The 20,121-nt window shown below is 42.9% G+C and overlaps 1 protein-coding gene across 6 annotated transcripts in view; it reads right to left on the bottom strand.

The window, feature by feature from the left end:
* Positions 1 to 20,121, bottom strand: part of PTPRG (protein tyrosine phosphatase receptor type G) — a 538,241-nt gene that overhangs the window by 183,726 nt on the left and 334,394 nt on the right. For all 6 annotated transcript variants that reach the window (XM_083600381.1, XM_083600382.1, XM_083600384.1 and 3 more), the window contains exon 5: positions 4,704 to 4,799. In XM_083600381.1, coding sequence (XP_083456507.1) covers positions 4,704 to 4,799 — 96 coding nt within the window. The remainder of the gene's footprint in view (positions 1 to 4,703; positions 4,800 to 20,121) is intronic.

Raw genomic sequence — 20,121 nt, 5'->3', positions numbered from 1 at the left:
AACCTTCTTTTTGAAGAGCTGTGTTGTCCAAGGTTAAAGGTAAAAAAACTCAAAGGAGAGCAGAAGCCTTGCAATTGCCCATCAACAGCACCTGCTAATCTTCCTCAGTACGGAAAGAAATAAACTCCATTCCTATTTAAATTCTAATGATTATTTTGGCACCTGTATCGATATGTATAAATTAGCATATGCAGATACTATGCTAATCAATGTCCTTTTCGGTGATGTGTAAGAGGCCACCATATTAACAAGGTCTCACAATGACATGTTTTAAAAAATGTACAGGGTAAACTATGTCTGGCACTAATCGTTATTAATAGCTCTGAATTACTGGTGATTCGATGCCTTGTATTTTTGTATGCAAAGGGGTATGTATAAAAGCAGCAAGTCCACGGGGTAGGGTGGCGACTTCTTTTTTAATTTGAAGTTTCCAGGCAGAGATTACAGTGAAATCTCAGTAATAGTAAGAATATTTCCGTAATGCTGCATAAAACAAGGTTAAAAGGAGCATTCAACCTGTAATAGCTTAGGGAGAAACCTTTTTATTTCATGAGGTCTTCCTAAGATATGGTTCACTAACTCCCACTCACAGTGAGATGCTTCAGCATGCAATATGCAGCAGAGATTACAACCACAATGGAAACCAAATGGAGCATAGAAATAGCCTACAGGAACTCAGGGAAATATATTCTGATATTCAGCATGACTTTCAAAGCTTTGTGATATTTGAAACTCTAAACACTGGTCACTTAATTCCCCCAACCCACCCCCTTCACAAATTTAGCTTCCACTAGTTTTTACTTTAAAAAAAAAATCAACCAAACTAAACTTTTAAGCCAAGCAGTAAAACAGAGCAGTGATATGGAATCATATATCCATAGACTCAGTAGAGTACGTGCTGTATGGGTATTGTAAAAGTCCATTAAGCAGCCTTTTCATAGTAGTGAGAGGTAGGAATGTGGAAGTGGATCCAGCCACTAGGCCAAATCCCGACCTCCCAAAATTCCAATTCTGGCAAGTGGGAGGAGCCAGAAGTTGGCCATGTCTGGCTAATATGACCCACAGTATAGCGTCTCCAACAATAGAACACTGAGACCAGAACTGCCCCATAGCTGAGGCGACTGTAATTTGTTTCCCAGATTTCCAGAACTATTCTATTCTCCGTCTTCATTTCCTATGTTGCAAGTCTCAGGCATGAACCTTAGCCAATTGGTGCATAGTACATGGATATTGATATCATCTGCTGGTAGCCTAGATACGATAGTAATATTCAAAGTCTCCTATCCACTCCATGATCCACAGTGGGTGGATGTGCTTTTCAGCCAAGATTGGGTCCTAAAGTGGCTTACAGATAAATCCATCAGAAGATGGAATTTAAGTAAATGGGTGAGTGTGTATGTATAGAGACTGGGAAAGAAGGTATAATAGTGCATCTCACCAGTGCTTCCCCCCCCCCCCTTGCCTAAAAAATGTTTAGGGATACTCTCATTTTCCTACTCATATTGAAGTACTGCCCCTCAATGAGGCCAAACTTAGATTCACAAAATGTTTAGGGTTATGTGTACCCCTGCGTCCCCCCAGAAAAACCCACTGCATCTCACTATTCCAGTTTTGTTGACTATTGGTTTTATTAAACTGTTTATTGGTACATATGGGCTATACATAAAATAAACAGTAAACAAAATACATGAGTATCATTTTTTTTTAATTCTTGTTTATTCCTAACTGCAGAAAGCTAGCTCAAACCAGAACCCCACCTGTTTCTCTCTCTCTCTCTCTCTCTCTCTCTCTCTCTCTCTCTCTCTCTCTCTCTCTCTCTCACACACACACACACACACACACACACAGGGGGTGGGGAACTATAGAAACAAAATATAGTTCATGCTTACTTATTTATAGGGCTCACACATATGGATGGGTAAGATCTTTGGATCTGCGACTAAACTACACCAGAAGGTTTTAGATTGTATAACAAGGCCTGACATTGCTGAAAGGCGTGCTACAAATAACCTTTATGGTTTCACTGAACTTAGAAACCTACGCTTTCCAGGTGAAACAGGATTTTTCCATTGATTAAGGTTCTATGGTTCACCAGGATGGTGCTGTGGTGAAAGAAGATGGTGATACTCCATGCTGATGGTGGCAGCATCTGGGAAACCAATGCCACCAATCTGGAACTCTATTGGCTATGTGCCTCACCCTGCCCCACCACTATGCAAGGGAGCACAGCAGCATTCTCCAGCCCCCACCCACAACTTCTGCTATCTATTTAACAGTGATACAGGACACCTTTAAAAGCAAACTTTCCCGAGGCATTGTACGTCAAACAAATATATTAAAATACAACAGAACACAAGGAAAAATGATCAAACACGAATAAAACCAGCAGTAGCAAAAACACACCCTACCTGAGTTCATGTGTCTAATCAATTTATATCGACCAAGACTCACAACAAATCTTTTCCTACAACACATTTTAGAGCACTGCTCCTTTTTATTATTGCTCCTAAGATCTATTAAGATAAAAACACAGTTCAATTGTGTCTTTAAAAGACACAGTCATGACTTTAAATAAAAGACAACTTCTTCTGGAAATAAAATAGACGCCACATGTATATCAGGTGGCAGAAGATAACAAATATGAAAATTTCTTAACCACCTGCCATCACAAACTGACTCCATGAAATCTCTGCTGCTACACGCTTTTTTATATATATACACCTTATAAATGTCTATAGACATATATAACTGTGGAGGCAAGTTTCACAAAGTACAATATTTTCACCTTTCTGTCTCTGGTATCTCTGACTGAATTAATTTGGCCAATTACCTTCCTAGCTGTTGAAACACTTGGTTTAATGTCAAGTGGTTTATTTTTAAAACTAGACTTTTTTCAAATGAATGGAAATGAATAGAAAACAACATTATAACCAAGTATCTGAGTATCAAGTCAGAGACAGAAAGCACACCTACAAAAGTAAAATAATGCCTGGTTCAAAAAGCAGTAATAAAAGTGATTTTTGTTTAGCTTCATAGCACAACTGACAAAAAATACAATCCCATTCCTAGTGTAACTTATAGTGTAACCTATAGGTTGTATCCAACTTTTGGTCATGTATCATAACATCCCCTACATCTCCTTCCCCCTCATACCTTATTCAAATCTGCTCTGGGTTTCCCAGCAATCGTCTGGAGCAGATTTGGTGGTGGTGCAGAGGACATGTGGGGTGGAGCTCCATTGCATGAGAAGAAATTGCTTCACTCTAAGGGTTAGATTTAACCCTATGCTCCTAAGATAGAATGTCCCTTTCCTACTATGCCACTACAATCTCCAAGATAGGTCAAGCGAAGCAGTGAGAACGCTGACAAGCGGAGAAAGATGCCCTTAATGGCCGATCTTCCAATCATAGCTGTCAACCTTCCCTTTTTTTGCGGGAAATTCCCTTATCCCAGTGCCATTTCCCGCTGCTTCCCGCTGCTATCCTGGATTGTTAGATATCCCGTAGACTGTCCCTGGGACAGGTGAGGCTGCTGATCCCTTATTTTCAAGGCTGCTGATCCCTTATTTTCAAATCTGAAAGCTGACAGCTATGTTTCCAATGATCTTTCAGCAGAAAACTATCTTGCCATATAAAACAGAAGAACTTTTAGAAAATTATTTCTATCAAGCATATTTACTGATTTGGGCTAGATGTTGGTATGTTTCCCTTGCTATATTTTATCAATTGTGGTAAAAAGAAATTGAGCCCTTAAGGAAGTGTGGATGTAAAAGCAAATACAATGGCTAAGAAAAGACTGGTGTTTTTCCCAAAAGTTTGAGTATTGTTTGAGATGTGTTCCACTGAAAGGCATAGCTTATGTGCACCTGAATTTGCGATAGCCTATCGGAAGAAGGTTGTACCGTCACTTTCACCTTAATTTATCCTTTACTCAGAAAAGGAAAACCATTTCTCCTATATAATGAGACAAAGAAGCTGAACAGCCCTTCAATTTGACTTGACCTGTCAGCCATCATAAGCAGCGGCCCCTGTAAAGTACCGCAAGTCCTCAGGTGTGCTGAACCTGTAAATGAGCTAACTGAACATTCACATTCTTTCAAAAAGCATTTTATAAAAAGGGGCTCCATAAATCCACTGACTTGGAAAACCTGATTTCCTTGAGATATTTAGTTGCCATGACAATTTATAATAAGATGCTACTACAGTAAAAAAAGAGAGAGAGAGAGAGAGAGAGAGAGAGAGAGAGAGAGAGGGAGAGAGAGATTGGGGAAGGAGGACAGGAAAACTGAGGATATTGATTAATATGCTGGCAAGTTGCATCTGAATTTAAAGTTTTCTTCCAGCCTAAGAGGCCCGTTAATATTTCAAGAACCTGAGCTACATGCTTCAATAGCAAGGTAAGTTCTATGATAAATGTGTTCTCCAATCTGTGCACCAGTCAAGCAGCTATAAAAATCAGAATAATTCATGCAAAGATTTCCATTATGTTTCTAAACACACTTATTTACATTTTAAATCACACAGCAGACAATAGAAAATATCCTTCATTTAGACAGGTGTGAATGAGAAAACAGATGCATCCATTAAAGCAGAACCAATTCAATGAATAACAACAACAACAGTAATGATAAAGAAAGGAGGTGTGGGGAGGGAAAACTTTGCCACCTCTTGGCTTCACAGAGTTTGGGTCAATGAGCAACTTACCTGAAAAAACACAGCCATGGCTCCTATTATTCTTTTCTCTTGGACCGCTGTCCCAAAGCTGTCAAAATCATCAGGATTGTAGAAATAAATCTGCATCTGTGGAAAAATGGAAAGAATTTTACTTTGCTGCAAAATTGACTCCAAGATGGGACAATGAATAATGCGTTGTTTGTAGACCAGGGAGGACCAAGATGAAATCTTTGGCTCAGTGATGTTTGAACCCCCAACCCCGATGGCTGGAACAAGTTCCTAGGGTGAGAGAGCATGGATCTAAGTGGGAAAGGCAAAGTCAGAGGAAGGTTGGGAATGGAAAACCTCCATGTGTTGGAAGACGGTCTACATGCTGGATTTCAGGTAAGGCAGTAAAGTAAGAATAAATTGACTAATTTGTGGTCAAGGGCACAATGGCCATTTTCTTGCGGTGCCTCAGCAGGAATTAAGTAACTAGCCACAACTCGGATGATTTTGCAAATGCATAAATAATAGTTATTATTTGTTGCAACATACAGAAAATGCAAGTAAGTGTGCCAAGCTCATATCTGGGGCGACTAAGATGGCTAAACCTACCATAAATAAAAGAATTTTTATTTCTTTTTTTCCTTTTTTCCTTTGTTGGGGGTGGGTGGGTGGGATGGATATTTGGTTGGGGATTAATTTTAGTATAATTGTTCTGTTCCATTTTTTTGTTGTTGTTTTATTGGTTCTGTATAGTTTGTGCTTTGTTTTAAGGGGCGGGATCAGGGCTGCCTGGGAGTGGGGCCCCAGCCAACACGATGGCTGGGACAAGTTCCACAGGGGGGGAAGCACTGGGACATCCAATCTCGGTGATCATGGGCAGGAGGCGGAGTTACGCTAAGACCAGACCATGTCATTACCGAGGAGGCAGGTTTAGTCGTTGTTTGAAGACTATCCCTGCCTCCAGGTCTGGCCTTGACCGGATGGATACTGGAATCAACAGGGGAAACCCACATGACCTGAAGGTGTTGCTGTGTAATGCCAGGTCAATGATGAATAAAACCACTGCCATCCACGACCTGATTGTGGATGGAGGATTTGACCGGGCATGTGTGACAGAGACCTGGTTGGAGGAAGCAGCTGGGCCTGTCCTTGCCGCTGCTTGCCCACCAGGTTTCTCTTACGCACAGCAACCCAGGTCATGTGGGCGGGGAGGGGGGGTTGCAGTGATTTTTAGGAAGTCACTAGCTTGCACCAGGCGTCCTACTGGGAAGATCCAGTTTTCTGAGTGCATGTTCTGGAAGTTGGGCAATAGGGGCAGTACAGGATTCCTTTTGGTGTACCGACCTCCCCGCTGCACCAAGGATTCCCTGTCTGAGCTGCTTCAGGTCATGGCGGATTTTCTCCTGGAGACACCTAGTTTGGTTGTCCTAGAGGATTTTAACATCCATGCTGACACGACCTTACAAGGGGCTGCTCGGGACTTCATGGAAAGCATGGCCTCCATGGGGCTGTCCCTGAATAAGTTTGGCCCAACTCATAGTCATGGACATGCCTTAGACCTGGTGCTCACCTCTAGTGACGTGGGTGATCTGACACTAAGTAAAAGTGAAACAAAAGAAGTGCCATGGTCAGATCACTTCCTGGTGCAACTGGACTTCTCCGCGACCCTTCCCCTCTGCAGGGAGGTGGGACCAATTCGGATGGTCCGCCCCCGCCACTTAATGGATCCAAATGGTTTCCAGAGAGTGGTAGGGGATGCTTTATCCCATGTTGATGGCCTTTCAGCTGATTCCCTGGTCGCCCGCTGGAATGTGGAGTTAACCAGGGCTATCGACTGTCTGGCTCCGAAGCGCCCTCTCCGATTGCATGGAGCCCGGACAGCCCCATGGTTTTCTTCGGAGCTGAGACGGCTAGAGCGTCGGTGGCAGAAAACTCACTCCGAATCTGACCGGAGACAGGTTAGAGCTCAACGTCAAGCCTACCAAGTGGCGATAGCGACGGCGAAGAAGACTTTCTTCACCGCCTCTATTGCATCTGCAGAAAATAGTAGCAGGAGACTCTTTCAGGTGGTTCGCAATTTAACGGAACCACCTTTACCACCGGGGCCTTGTAAAGACCCCAAGATCTCCTGCAACGATTTTGCAAAGTTTTTTGCAGATAAAATCACTCATATTTGGAAGGAGCTAGACACCACCGTGGGAGCAGGGCTGGGGCGGGAGAGTGCTAGAGCTCTGTCTGGTCAAGTTGCATGGAATCAATTTCAATCCGTTACCCCCGAGGATGTGGACAGGCTGCTTGGATGCGTGAAACCAACCACCTGTCTCCTTGATCCTTGCCCATCCTGGCAAGCCGGGAAGGGCTGGGCGATGGGCTCTGTGGGGTGGTGAATGCTTCCCTCTGTGAGGGAACATTCCCAGATCCGCTGAAAGAGGTAGTCATTAAACCGCTTCTTAAAAAACCATCTTTAGACCCAGCCAGTATGGCCAACTATCGCCCAGTCTCAAATCTTCCATTCTTGGGCAAGGTGATTGAGCGCGTGGTTGCTGAACAACTCCAGGCACGCCTGGAGGATGCGGACCATTTGGATCCCTTCCAATCGGGATTCAGGCCTCATCATGGGACAGAAACTGCCTTGGTCGCGCTGGTTGATGATCTCCGGCGAGCTAGGGACAAACGTGAGAGTTGTTTCCTGGTTCTGCTGGATCTCTCAGCGGCCTTTGATACAATCGACCATTACATCCTGCTGGACTGTCTAGAGGGGCTGGGAGCTGGGGGCACTGTTATACAGTGGTTTCTCTCCTTCCTCCTGGGCCGTGTTCAGAAAGTGGTGGTGGGGGATGAGTGTTCAGACCCCTGGGCTCTCACTTGTGGGGTGCCTCAGGGTTCCGTCCTCTCCCCCATGCTTTTCAACATCTATATGAAGCTGCTGGGAGAGATCATCAGGGGGTTTGGACTGGGTGTCCATCAATATGCAGATGATACCCAGCTCTACCTCTCTTTCAAATCAGAACCAGTGAAGGCGGTGAAGGTCCTGTGTGAGTGCCTGGAGGCAGTTGGAGGATGGATGGCAGCTAATGGATTGAAGTTGAATCCTGACAAGACAGAAGTACTGTTTTTGGGGGACAAGGGGCGGGCTGGTATGGAGGACTCCCTGGTCCTGAATAGGGTAACTGTGCCCCTGAAGGACCAGGTGCGCAGCCTGGGAGTCATTTTGGACTCACAGCTGTCCATGGAGGCGCAGGTCAATTCTGTATCCAGGGCAGCTGTCTACCAACTCCACCTGGTATGCAGGCTGAGACCCTACCTGCCCGCGGACTGTCTCGCCAGAGTGGTGCATGCTCTAGTTATCTCCCGCTTGGACTACTGCAATGCGCTCTACGTGGGGCTACCTTTGAAGGTGACTCGGAAACTACAACTAATTCAGAATGCGGCAGCTAGACTGGTGACTGGGGGCGGCTGCCGAGACCACATAACACCGGTCTTGAAAGACCTACATTGGCTCCCAGTACGTTTCCGAGCACAAATCGAAGTGTTGGTGTTGACCTTTAAAGCCCTAAACGGCCTCGGCCCAGTATACCTGAAGGAGCATCTCCACCCCCATCGTTCTGCCCGGACGCTGAGGTCCAGCGCCGAGGGCCTTCTGGCGGTTCCCTCATTGCGAGAAGCAAAGCTACAGGGAACCAGGCAGAGGGCCTTCTCGGTAGTGGCGCCCACCCTGTGGAACGCCCTCCCATCAGATGTAAAAGCGATAACTAACTACCTGAAATTCAGAAGACATCTTAAGGCAGCCCTGTTCAGGGAAGTTTTTAATCTGTGATATTTTAGTGTATTTTTGGTTTCTATGGAAGCCGCCCAGAGTGGCTGGGGAAACCCAGCCAGATGGGTGGGGTACAAATAATAAATTATTATTATTATTATTATTATTATTATTATTATTATTATTATTATACCAAGATGATTTGCTCAAAATGACTTCTGAAATCTGTGAAAGCAACTTCTCCTGTTAAGAGGGCAAATTGCTGTTGACTATTACACACACTTAATTTGGACCATATGGGATATTTTGACTCTTAAAACCAGTCTGAACTGGAGTCAGGTCAGAGATCCAGGAAGCCAGATAAGCACAGAGATGAGCATTGGGGGCCAAATCAGGACGATGCAGATAGATGGTTTGCCAGGGACTTGGGGGAGGGATCCTGCTTGTCTCTGTCTGCTTGCCCCGGGGAAGCCTATTACTGAGGATCCTGGGAAGGGTCCAAGTGTGTGTGGGGGAGATTCCCTCAATCTGCTCTCTTGCCTAACCTGTCACCTCACCCTGCCTCCCTCTCCACAGCCATCAGATACTATCTCTGACACACCCACAGCACCTATTGTACCACCTACCCCAGAGTCTAGGCCTGCCTTTCCAGAGGGGGGTGTTTTGTCCCTCAGGGGGCAGAGACACCTCCCCTATCACCAAAGTCCTGCAGATACCAAATGAGGTGTAAACAGATGGAGCAGATCCCACCTTCTAGGCAGAGTGCTGGACTTTCCACCCCATTCCTTTATATAGGATAGCAAGGGGTGTTGGTGTTGGATCGACGTCTTAAGATGGATCACATGCCCTGCCTGTGTATCCATGCCTTGGGTTAACAATGTGCATTGCTTGCTGTGCCTCCAACTACTGATTTTCATATGTATCACACTGATTTAAACATTGACACCTTTGGAAAGAATCCTTGTTCTTCAACAACAGATATCTGAGATGTTGATCCACCTTGGTTCTCTGCTTACTGGGGTAGGACTGACCACCTGGTTTAACGCAGATGGGCAGCGCATGAGGTATAATTTGCTCTGAATGTGCTTTTATTGCTGCTTATTGCTATAAACCGATTAATTCATGAACACTTGACCCAGTGTTGCATGGTTTTCTTGCTGTTCAGCTGGAATCTAAACAGTCGCTGGCTTACCATGATACGTGAACCATGCTAAGCGTTACAATTCCACTGGGTTAACCTGGAGAAAATTCTTTCAGAATTGAAAGGTCTGGATCTCTCTCTTTCTCTCTCTCTCTCTCTCTCACACACACCACACACACACAAACTAAAAAGTAGTTTCAACTTGTATGCAACCAAGTTACTCATAAAGTCTCTCTTTGCTGGTAAACTGTAGCATCTGATCATGCCGTCATATGAATCCAGGTTAAAGATGGTGGAATCACACGACTGCTTAGAACACTGCAGCCTCTTTTTTGCAGGCTCTATATTCTGTCATGCTCATGATCACTGGTTGAGCAACATGAGAAATGCTCCCCAGGGGAGAGACATGTGCGGCCTCCTCTGATCCAAGTATGCCTCAGCATAGTATGGCTATGAAAACAACACCTCAAGGTTTCGAAAAATAAAGCTTCTATTTGAAGATACCTGCCGCTCTTACAAGCACCTGATCGTTGGCTCTCTGCAGACGGTTGGGCATCACGTATTTTTCTTCCATATCTTTTATGTACACAGAAGACACACGCATAAAACAAGGCGGTATGTTCAAGTAAAAACTGCAACCAGCCAGATTAGTTGTCATGGAGCCACACTGCTGAGCTATGGTGATGTATTGCTTACGCAAATATGAAAGCAATCAAGAAACAGCTTTACTCCATCTGCTCTCCTGCAGGAGCCATCCTAATTTATTAAGAGAAATGCACTGCAAATTAGGGCCATACATATAGGTGGCAACATGTGGCTGGCCTTCTGTGCTATATAACCAACACCTGTGCATTGACTTGCTTTGAGTGTGAGCAACACCTGCAGTTCCATACCATTCCTCTATCCACATGAGAGAGCTTCATTCATATTCCTTTTCTTCTGGTACTTTGATAAGAGATGCCACACATTTTGGCAAGTTCCAGTACTAAATACCTAAATGCCCCTGTTGGTCTGCAGCAAATCTAGGCCAGAACAGGAGCAGGAGTTCAAACTCAACTTCTTGAATTACACGCAAAACAGGAGCACTGCAATGTTTCACAGCTGCCATATTCTATCTCAATCCTCCCTTGGAGCCTCCCCATGAAAAAAGAGGCATGTTCAGTTAACTTTAACAATCATAGCATCATTTCCAATAACCTTACCAGCACATTGCTCACTTCCTAATATTTCAAAATAACCCACTTAATGGGTTTTAATTAGATTTTATTTCAACCATCTTCCTCAGGGTAAGGTCACATGCTGGGCTGTAACTACGAAAACCAGAGGTGTGCATTGTTTCAGCAAAGATACTCACGATTCTGAAAATGGTACTGACAGGGAATTGCTAGATAACCAAAAATTTGTGCTACGTTCTTGGGCCATCCTTATATTTATATCTCCTGACAAGTACCAATGGGAATTCAGCAGAAAATACATTTGCCTGGAAGAGCTGGAGGATAAATTTTAATTGTTTTGCCTTCATATCCCCAACCTCATAGATCCCTGGCAATCTCTTACAAATTAACAGCCTCCAGGTTTGGACAACACTCAATTTTCAACACGATACATTCATGCACTGATATTCAAATTCAAAACAATTTGGTTTCAGGTTGGATTACTTGAGCTCCGTTTATATGAAACAAATAAAAATCCCAAGTAATGACCATAAACTACATTTTTACTTCCCATTCAGAGAAAACTAAAACACAACAATTCTCAAATAAAGTGTCTAAAATATTTGTAATATTATGCAGAAGACAACAATATGTGAAAGAAAACAATATTCAGTAAGCTTGGCATAGTCTGTAGGATGCCAAAAGCATTCTAGACCATCTTTGCTCGTAACGTTAGAAGGAAATTAAATTTTGCAATATTCTTTTGGGTAAGTGAGGAAAGGGGCATTGATTGAGAGCCATTTTTTTTACCAGTGTAATATGCTATGGGTTGCATCCAACCAGAATACACAGAGTAGGCCTGTTGAAATTAATCTACCTTGGTTAGTCATGGGCATGAATTCAAAGAGTTCTACTCTGAGTAGGACTGGAACTGAATACAACCCAAAGGGTTATATTTTAGGGGGGTTTTAGCACTCATCCCTCCCAAGCATAGGAACATTAAGAGGAGGTTTCATATCCTGACTTTTAGACTGCACGAGCCCACATGAGGCTTACTTTAGCATTGGCCAGAAATGTGGAGTCGCAGTGGCACGGTAAATCGTCCTTGCCTCATAGCCAGACATTCTGGACCGCCAGCTCCTCATTCAAATGCTGTTGCATCACACTGAGGGGGACTGATACTGTGATAAGGTTACTAGGCTACTAGGCTAGAGAGTTGAAGGCCCAGACAAAAATGTTGTCTCTCACTCTTTCTGGACTTGCCATTTCTAGCACCAGCCTTCTAGCCTTGCTCAACATACCGGCAAATAAGTAATTTAATAAACGAGCAACATAACTGTTCAGTTTTTGCTTCTCATAAGGAAACTTTAAAGGATCACCCTGGAACCTCCCAGAATTCAGGAAAGTGAGGAAAGCAAAGCGCTATACTGTGTTTTATATGCCTTCTCCTTATCTGACCAAATATGAAAGCATCTACATGGAATCAGGAATTCCAATGTACTTCAGCTATAGGGAGTTTGCCATTATCACTATTACATATCCAGAGGTATCATATAATTTAAGTTTTAAAAAGCTGCAAGACTTCTAAGACAGCCAACATTATAATGAATCAGTCAGCTAACTGCAGAGGCAATAATTAAAGAGGCTGTTGGGAAGCCAAAATATTTTGGGAAGAATACAGGGCTAAAAAAAGGACTCCAAGTTCAGAATACTGAAGAAAGTAGTCTGAACGATTTGCTTTGATTCAGTGGAGCTAACTATTGAACAGACTAATCTTTAATTATTATTACCTCTCCCAGCTGCAATGTAGGAAGGAATTATTCTCAACCACCATTTGCTGCGGGATGTGAAATCTCTTGCTTGGAACCAAATTGTATGCAAAGCTTCTATATCCACGTAACTAATTTCTTTGTGAGGTTTTAAGCATGGCAAAAATATTTAGGGAATTCAGAGTTTTATCACGGTGCATTTGATTACTTGTTCTTGTGAGAAAAACAAACAAACACCAGCATGACTTTGCAACCTGACTCCCATTTCTGAAATAAATTAAAAAAGGTTGTTGGAATACCCTCATCTGCCAACTGCATTAGAGCTTGTGGGATTTGCAGGCGTAATCCCACAGAGTTCAGCATGCTCAAATCCACCAATTTCCCCCCCAATGAAGTCACTGAACAAGTGGAATGGGACCACACCCTCAGCTCCGCTCTGGGTCTTCATCCAACCCTCCAGAGTAGATTTGGAGCATGTGGGAGGCACATGGGAGGAAGGAGAAGAAGGGGAAGTTCTCTTGTGCGGGTCAGTCCGCTACCACAGTTACTTTGTTGGATTTTAGTGGATTGAAGTATCTTTAGCACTGTGGTATTGTGACTTCTATTATTAGTGATAAAATCTGGAGGACCAGACACTTCAGTGGTTTTTAAATTAGTGGGCTTAGTGATAACATTCTAAAATTTGGAGGAACAGAAACTTCAGTGGTTTCAGAAATTGGCAAGGGGAGTTGCTAATTTTTATATCCTACCAGATGTGCAAAGGAAGGAGCAATGTTAAAGTTATTTCTTCTGCCCTTCTCTAGCATGTACAACACCATACTTTCACCAGGGACAGTGAGGGTCCCTACTGCAGCAGAGTCCAGTGGAAGAAGACTGCCATCAAATCATAACTTCCAACAGCGATCTGATTAATGGTTAGGATTAACCCATCATTTATTATTCCAAAATAAGAAAACTTTTCGTCACTCTTGTTGCTTCATTGTTTTAGTAGTTATTTTCTACACCTTTTAATATGTTTTTATTTATTTACTATATTTATTACTATGTTTTTGTTGTTGTTGTTTAGTCATTGTTGTTGTTGTTGTTGTTTAGACTTTTCATGACCCCATGGACCAGAGCATGTTTACCTTTCTGCTAATGCACTCTGGGCAATCTGCAATTTAAAAATAATGGCATAGGTAGAAAATGAAAAATGGATAGCGAGGAAAGAAGGAAGTAAGGACATTCTTACGTAATGTTAGAGGAAGGCACGCTTGGCAAATCCATACCGTGATCAACTCCCACCCAGAAACCAATGTCCCCACTGTGGGAGGATATGTGGATCCAGAATTGGCCTCCACAGTCACCTATGGACTCCTTGTTAAAACTGTGTTTATGGAAGACAATCTTACTCGGCTATGAGTGATTGCAAAAGACATAATTGTAATAATAATCAGGTGGAATGGCTACTAAAGGTGGCATTTTGGATGCTGAGGAAGCTAAAGGGCAGTTGCCACCTGGATTAGTAGAATAGACTTTGCTTTTTCACATATCACCTCTGATGTATCCAGGCGGAATGGTAGAACACACTACCTGTTGTCATTGGATGGGATTTGTTCACATGTGGGTTCAGACAAAACCTATCCTGAGTATCTGAAGGAACTTTCTTTCATCTCAGAAGAGTCGGGGCAGTATCTTAGACCTTACATAACACTCATACAAAATTGGTCATTCATTCCATACCAGCACCACTCATCTTGAGAATGACCATCCTGGGAATGCTGATACAGGAATGAACCAAGTCATGGGCTCCTCTCTCATGGCCCAGTTCTTCCTATGCGATGAGAGTGTCACAGGTGGGGCAGATATGAGAACAGCTTCCGTAATGACATGTTAATGGGAGAACAAAATGTGTTCATAAGTGACTTTATATTTTGCCCTTTCCAATCATGCAGAACTGACAGATTAATTACATTGATTAATTCAAAGCTATCTGTTCTACAGGCAGGTGACAGCAGGGTACACACTGTGATCAAGGATGGGGAAGGTGTTGCCTAGATAACCGTGCATTGTTATACAGGGCTGGGTTTTATAATCTTTTAGTCCCCTTTCGACTCTGATGCACGCTGCTGGTCTTTAGTATTGCAGCTACAGTTAAGAATTCATGGCCCATTGTAGGACTGTGCTCCAAAACATTCTGTTACCCATAGGAGGAGTCGATATGACACTCCTGGCAGTGTGTTTGAACAGTGCTGGCCTCCCTGCCACCTTCTAGTAAGCAGCAGTGACCCAGGGAAGCACCACTGCTCCACACCACTGTCGGCTTGTGCTTGTGAATGCCAGGGAGGCTAGCTACCAAGCACCTGAGATTGGTGAAGTCACTGATTTAAAGGGAAATCCAGACCAAAGGGAATGATTTCTAGGTGAAAGAAAGGACACTCACAGTCGCCCACTGAACACTCTGGACCAGACGATAAGCACCACAAAAGCCATGCACACAACCAACACAGTGCCGGATTTATGAATAAGCTAAACAAGCTATAGCTTAGGGCCCCACTCTCTTGGGGGCCTCCAAAAAATTTAAAGGGGAAAAAACACCTGGATGTACATTTCCAAAATATAAGATAAAAATCTAATAAAATAAAACCTACATACAGCAACAGTGTTTTGTGTTGTGTAGGCTCCTATTTTGTTATGTGCAAATGGCTTTAGATACCTATCAGGTCCACAAATCACCATATAGCATATATTCAACACAAAAAACAGCAAGCATTTGCTGCTGACAAAGAACAGCTGGACATATAAAGGGCCCCTTTACCTTCAATAGCTTAGGGTCTCATCAAACCTAAATCCAGCCCTGCCCACACATGATAATATCTCTGATTTTTCTCCCTTCCCCTTTCATAAATTTCAAGTGCCTAATTTTCCTCCCTCAAAAATTGGTGGAGAATGGTGTAAAAGAAAAGAAAAAAATGCAGGAGAAAATTTCGGGAAAACACTAGGCGAGGAAAGACTGCGTAGGAAGCTATGTGAACCAAGGCATTTCTCGGCTCGAGGCCGTTTATCTGTAACAAAATTGGGTCAATATCATGTCCAAGTTTGCCGGATGGAGAAATAGTAAGCCTTAGTTAAGACAGCTGCCCTAGTAGCCTCCATGTAAGGACAACTTCATGCACATGTATGCAAAAAAGCCTTAAGCTGTAATTTTCAGCACACATGGGGTGCTGCTGTGGATTCAGCGGGGGGAAAAAGATGCATGTTACATTCATTTGTATTTTGATAAGGCAACTAACTGCTATCGTGTCTATGTTTTCTATAATGTGAAACTTCTTCCCCCCCCCAGCACCCCCCGAAATTGCTTTGTACTCAGAGTAACAACCATATGATTCACCATGAAATGAAGTCTGGAAAATCGTTTTGGATAAATGGAACTATAAATTCAATAGAATTTCCATGACAACATAGATTGCAACACTGTGCCACAAGTAAAGCCTTATAAATCATTCAAAACCAACAAGAAATCTGCAATAAGTCTTCTATTTCAAAACATGCAAGAGCTGTGAATTATAGTGTTGTGGCTATTAACTCACTTGAAATTTGCATTTTTACCCCTTCCACCACCTTTACAGGTTTTGTGTTTGTCCTACAATAGTTCTTCTAAATTCAGGCAACACTGATAGTAGAAACTGTATTTCGCAACCTTCCAGGACTAACAAATACGTGTTGTTGTTTTTTAAAAAAGTTATTTTTGTTATTTCACTTTATAACTGAGGCACCATCTTCTCGAGTTGATTGAGGGGGCCCGATGCAACGTTGCGAGGAGCAAGGGGTGAAGTCAAATGCTCTCTGAACATTGAGAGGGCCTGGCCCCCTTAAAAAAACAACAACGCGCGGGGGGGACGGGACGGGACAGCCTCAGTCCCTAGGAGCTGGCGTGTATGTTTTATAATGTATATAAAACAGAGATAACAATTAGAACAACAGAGAAAAATTTAAAGAGGAAAAAGAAAACTGCAAAATAGGTACATAGAATGAGCAGTGGCACATAAGTTAATATAACAATGACCAAGTAAAGAATATAAACTTTATCCAATCATCAGAGTTTGACAGGTGTGTGTAATAATTTTAAGGAGTTTTTCCATTTTGTTAATAGATATAGGTTGATTATTGGTACAGAAATCTCATAGTGTATAAACTTTTGTATTCCCAGTGTTCAAATTGCTTATCGCTCTATGGCCGGAAAAAATCTAAATGATATGATAGTGGGATTAATAGAGAAATTAAACTGCAAGTTTAGGTTGCCAGGTTTTCCATATCCAAATAGCACAATTAGTAAATGGATTTATTATAGACTTGAATGGATTGTGTTTAACATTCTTAAACAGAAGACCTCGTGGCAAGTGATGTTAGGAAGCTTGATTTCAATTTCTACCCAGCGATTATTTGGTTCCCCTTTGATTGTATATAATAACTGTCTCAGTTGAAATGCAGAGTAGTAGAAATAAATTAGGTATAACTCATTTACTGGATTAAGCTCTGCAGAATAAAAAGAATTTACTTAGTCTAGTTGTGGGGTTTTTTGTTTTTTTAAATAACCAAATATGTTTTGGGGTAGGTTTTCATGGGTCAGTAAAACAGGTCACCAGGTGAGTAAAGTATTCTTGGAATTTAAACTACAAATAATTTAATGGGGAAATTAAACTAAGGCACACTCCCTTTCTGGTGTCTCACCCTTGTTAGACACCTGAATCTCAGCGAAGCTTCAGAAGTGGCTGTCAGACCTGTGTGAGAAGCTGCTGTCAAAGCATCCATGTAAAGCCCCAGGTAAGTGTGTGTATGTAAGCATGTGCACAGAATTAAAGGGCACTTTGGACCCTGCAGCTTTCTTAGTCATATCACCCATGCACTAAATTGAGGCAACGGGGGCACAGAGCATGGTGTTCTCAGTGGCTGTTCCACAATTATGGAAATTCATGTTCCCCAGGGAATCTGATCTTGAATTGTTGTGCACCTCAGTGTTTGAACAGGCACATTTTATGTGTTCTCATACTTCAACCTGCCCCAACCTAGGGTGTGGTGCAGCAGTCAAAATAAACAAATCATTAAGACTGACTTCCCACAACCTCATCTTTTCGGAAAGCAATTGTTAAAGCTATCCTCCAGAAACTTCCCAAAGCACAGTTCTCGGGCTTTGGAACTGCATGAAAGACCTTCCTGCCTGGAAACAAAATATTTTTCAGGCCAGCCAAACCCTCAAAGGATAATTTCCTTCCTGAGGAAAAGCCAGTTCATGCCACATGGCAAAGCACCGCAAGTATTTTGATTTTAGAAAAAAAAGCACATTGCCAATGAGGAAGAAGGCTGGTGAACTGAAGGATTCCGAGAGGACCTGGGAGTCACAGCGCTTGATAGAACTCGGCTTCGGTGTCAGAAATGTCAGCAGAAAGTGACCTGGAATTGTTCACACTCCTTTCAAACTTACATGCCAAACTTTGCTCAGCATTAAGTGGCTCGTCTTTGAAGGACACACCTATTCCCTAAATGTCAAAAGGGGACAAAGCACTGAAAGTTTCCTGAGACCTGCCACAGTCAAAATTGTAAAACGCTCCTGAAAATAAAGAATTTCCCCCTTCCTTAAAAATGATATTGATAGAACATAAAACAAAAGGCTTGTTAAAACCACACTTTTGTTTTTAGCATAAACAGATAGGACACACACACACACAGAGAGAGTGTATATATGTTAAATATAGGTGTATAAAGTGTGTGTGTTTGTGCGCACTTACGGGGTCCTCACTGCAGGATCATGTTCACCCAGTGCTATACCAGCTGCACTGGCTCCCGGTGGAGTACAGGATCAGGTTTAAGGTACTGCTTTTAACCTTTAAAGCCCTATACGGCCTAGGACCCTTGTACCTATGGGACCGCCTCTCCTGGTATGTCCCACAGAGGACCTTACAGTCTGCAAACAAAAACATATTGGAGGTCCCGGGCCACAGAGAGGTTAAGCTGGCCTCAACCAGAGCCAGGGCTTTTTTGGCTGTGTCTCCGATCTGGTGGAACGCTCTGTCACAAGAGACTAGGGCCCTGCAGGACTTGACATCTTTCCGCAGGGCCTGCAAGACAAAGCTGTTCCACCAGGCCTTCGGTCAAGGCACAGCCTGACCCCCTCCTTTGGTAATTTCTTCACAGAACTCTAGCCCAATGGTTGCCATCAATTTGATTTGAAATGATTTTATAATGAATTGATTTTAGAATGCTGTATTATTTTACTGTTGTTAGCCACTCTGAGCCCGGCTTTGGCTGGGGAGGCCAGGATATAAATAAATTATTATTATTATTATTATTATTATTATTATTATTATTATTTTACAATAAAATACGCTGTATTTTATCTAGCATATATTTTGGAAAATGGTTTATTCTCTATGCATATGGAGATATGGTGTCAGGGACTGGCTAGGCAAGGAGGAGGTCCCAGCTAGGGAACCCCACAAGGGAGATCCCAGGGGAGGAAGCCTTCAGGTGGTGGGACACTGAAGAGAGGTCAGAGGGCGAAGCTTGTGAAGAGATGCTGGATACTGATGGGACAATAGGGTTTAATGAACAGAAGGAAACTGAGACAGAGATCAGTTCAGACTTGAAGGCTGAAGCAGAGGGGGGCAGTGTCAAGAGACTGCTGAAGAATCCCAGGAGTCTCCCTCTCTGGCTGCGATAAGCTCCCTTCCCCCCTGATTTCCCAAGAATGTGCACAATGTATGTTAATATATATGTACAGATACACATTTTGAAATGATTCCTCTAATGAAATAGAAAAAGAGCACAACTGCTCCAAAGTGAGCAAGTCTGTGACCTCGGTGCCAGCTCAATCTGCTGTCCAGGCGCTAACTCTGGATGGCCAACTTCAACCCTTTGCTCTCTCTTCTTATGCTTCATCTTTATACAGTGGTACCTCAGGTTACATACGCTTCAGGTTACAGACTCCGCTAACCCAGAAATAGTACCTCGGGTTAAGAACTTTGCTTCAGGATGAGAACAGAAATCGTGCTCCGACGGCATGGCGGCAGCAGGAGGCCCCATTAGCTAAAGTGGTGCTTCAGGTTAAGAACAGTTTCAGGTTAAGAATGGACCTCCGGAATGAATTAAGTACTTAACCCGAGGTACCACTGTACTAGATTCAGGGCAGTCCTTCAAACAGTGTTCTACAGAGTAGGTCACATGGTCATCCTATCAATGACAAAACAAGTGTTTTCCATGCAAGGAATGCCATCTTCAATTCCTGCCATCTCCAGTTGAAAAGAACAGATACCAGGTGATGGGCAAGACTGAGACACTGAAGAGTCAACTGTTATGCTCTGCTAACTTTTTTTGTGGCAGCTTCTAGTCATTAATAAATGTGCCAGATTGAAATATGTAGGGGACAGACTTGCAAATGTCTGTATGTCAGCTGCATGTCATTTGAACGTGTAGTTCTCACTGGAGAATTTTCACCCTTCAACACAAATCTTGCAGCATGTTTAACACATTTTAATGAGGAATACGCCTGTGTAGACAAGAACCTTAGTTCATCTGAGGCATGATGCAGATTGCAACTCTTGTCTATGAACACTCATGGCACACAAAAAAGGTTTTTAAGTCTATGGTGCAAGGACTTCCTGAT

Source organism: Podarcis filfolensis (genome assembly GCF_964270895.1).
Source record: "Podarcis filfolensis genome assembly, chromosome: 2".
Taxonomy (NCBI): domain Eukaryota; kingdom Metazoa; phylum Chordata; class Lepidosauria; order Squamata; family Lacertidae; genus Podarcis; species Podarcis filfolensis.
Note: the sequence above shows the minus strand (reverse complement) of the source record. Positions and strands in the feature narration are given on the sequence as shown.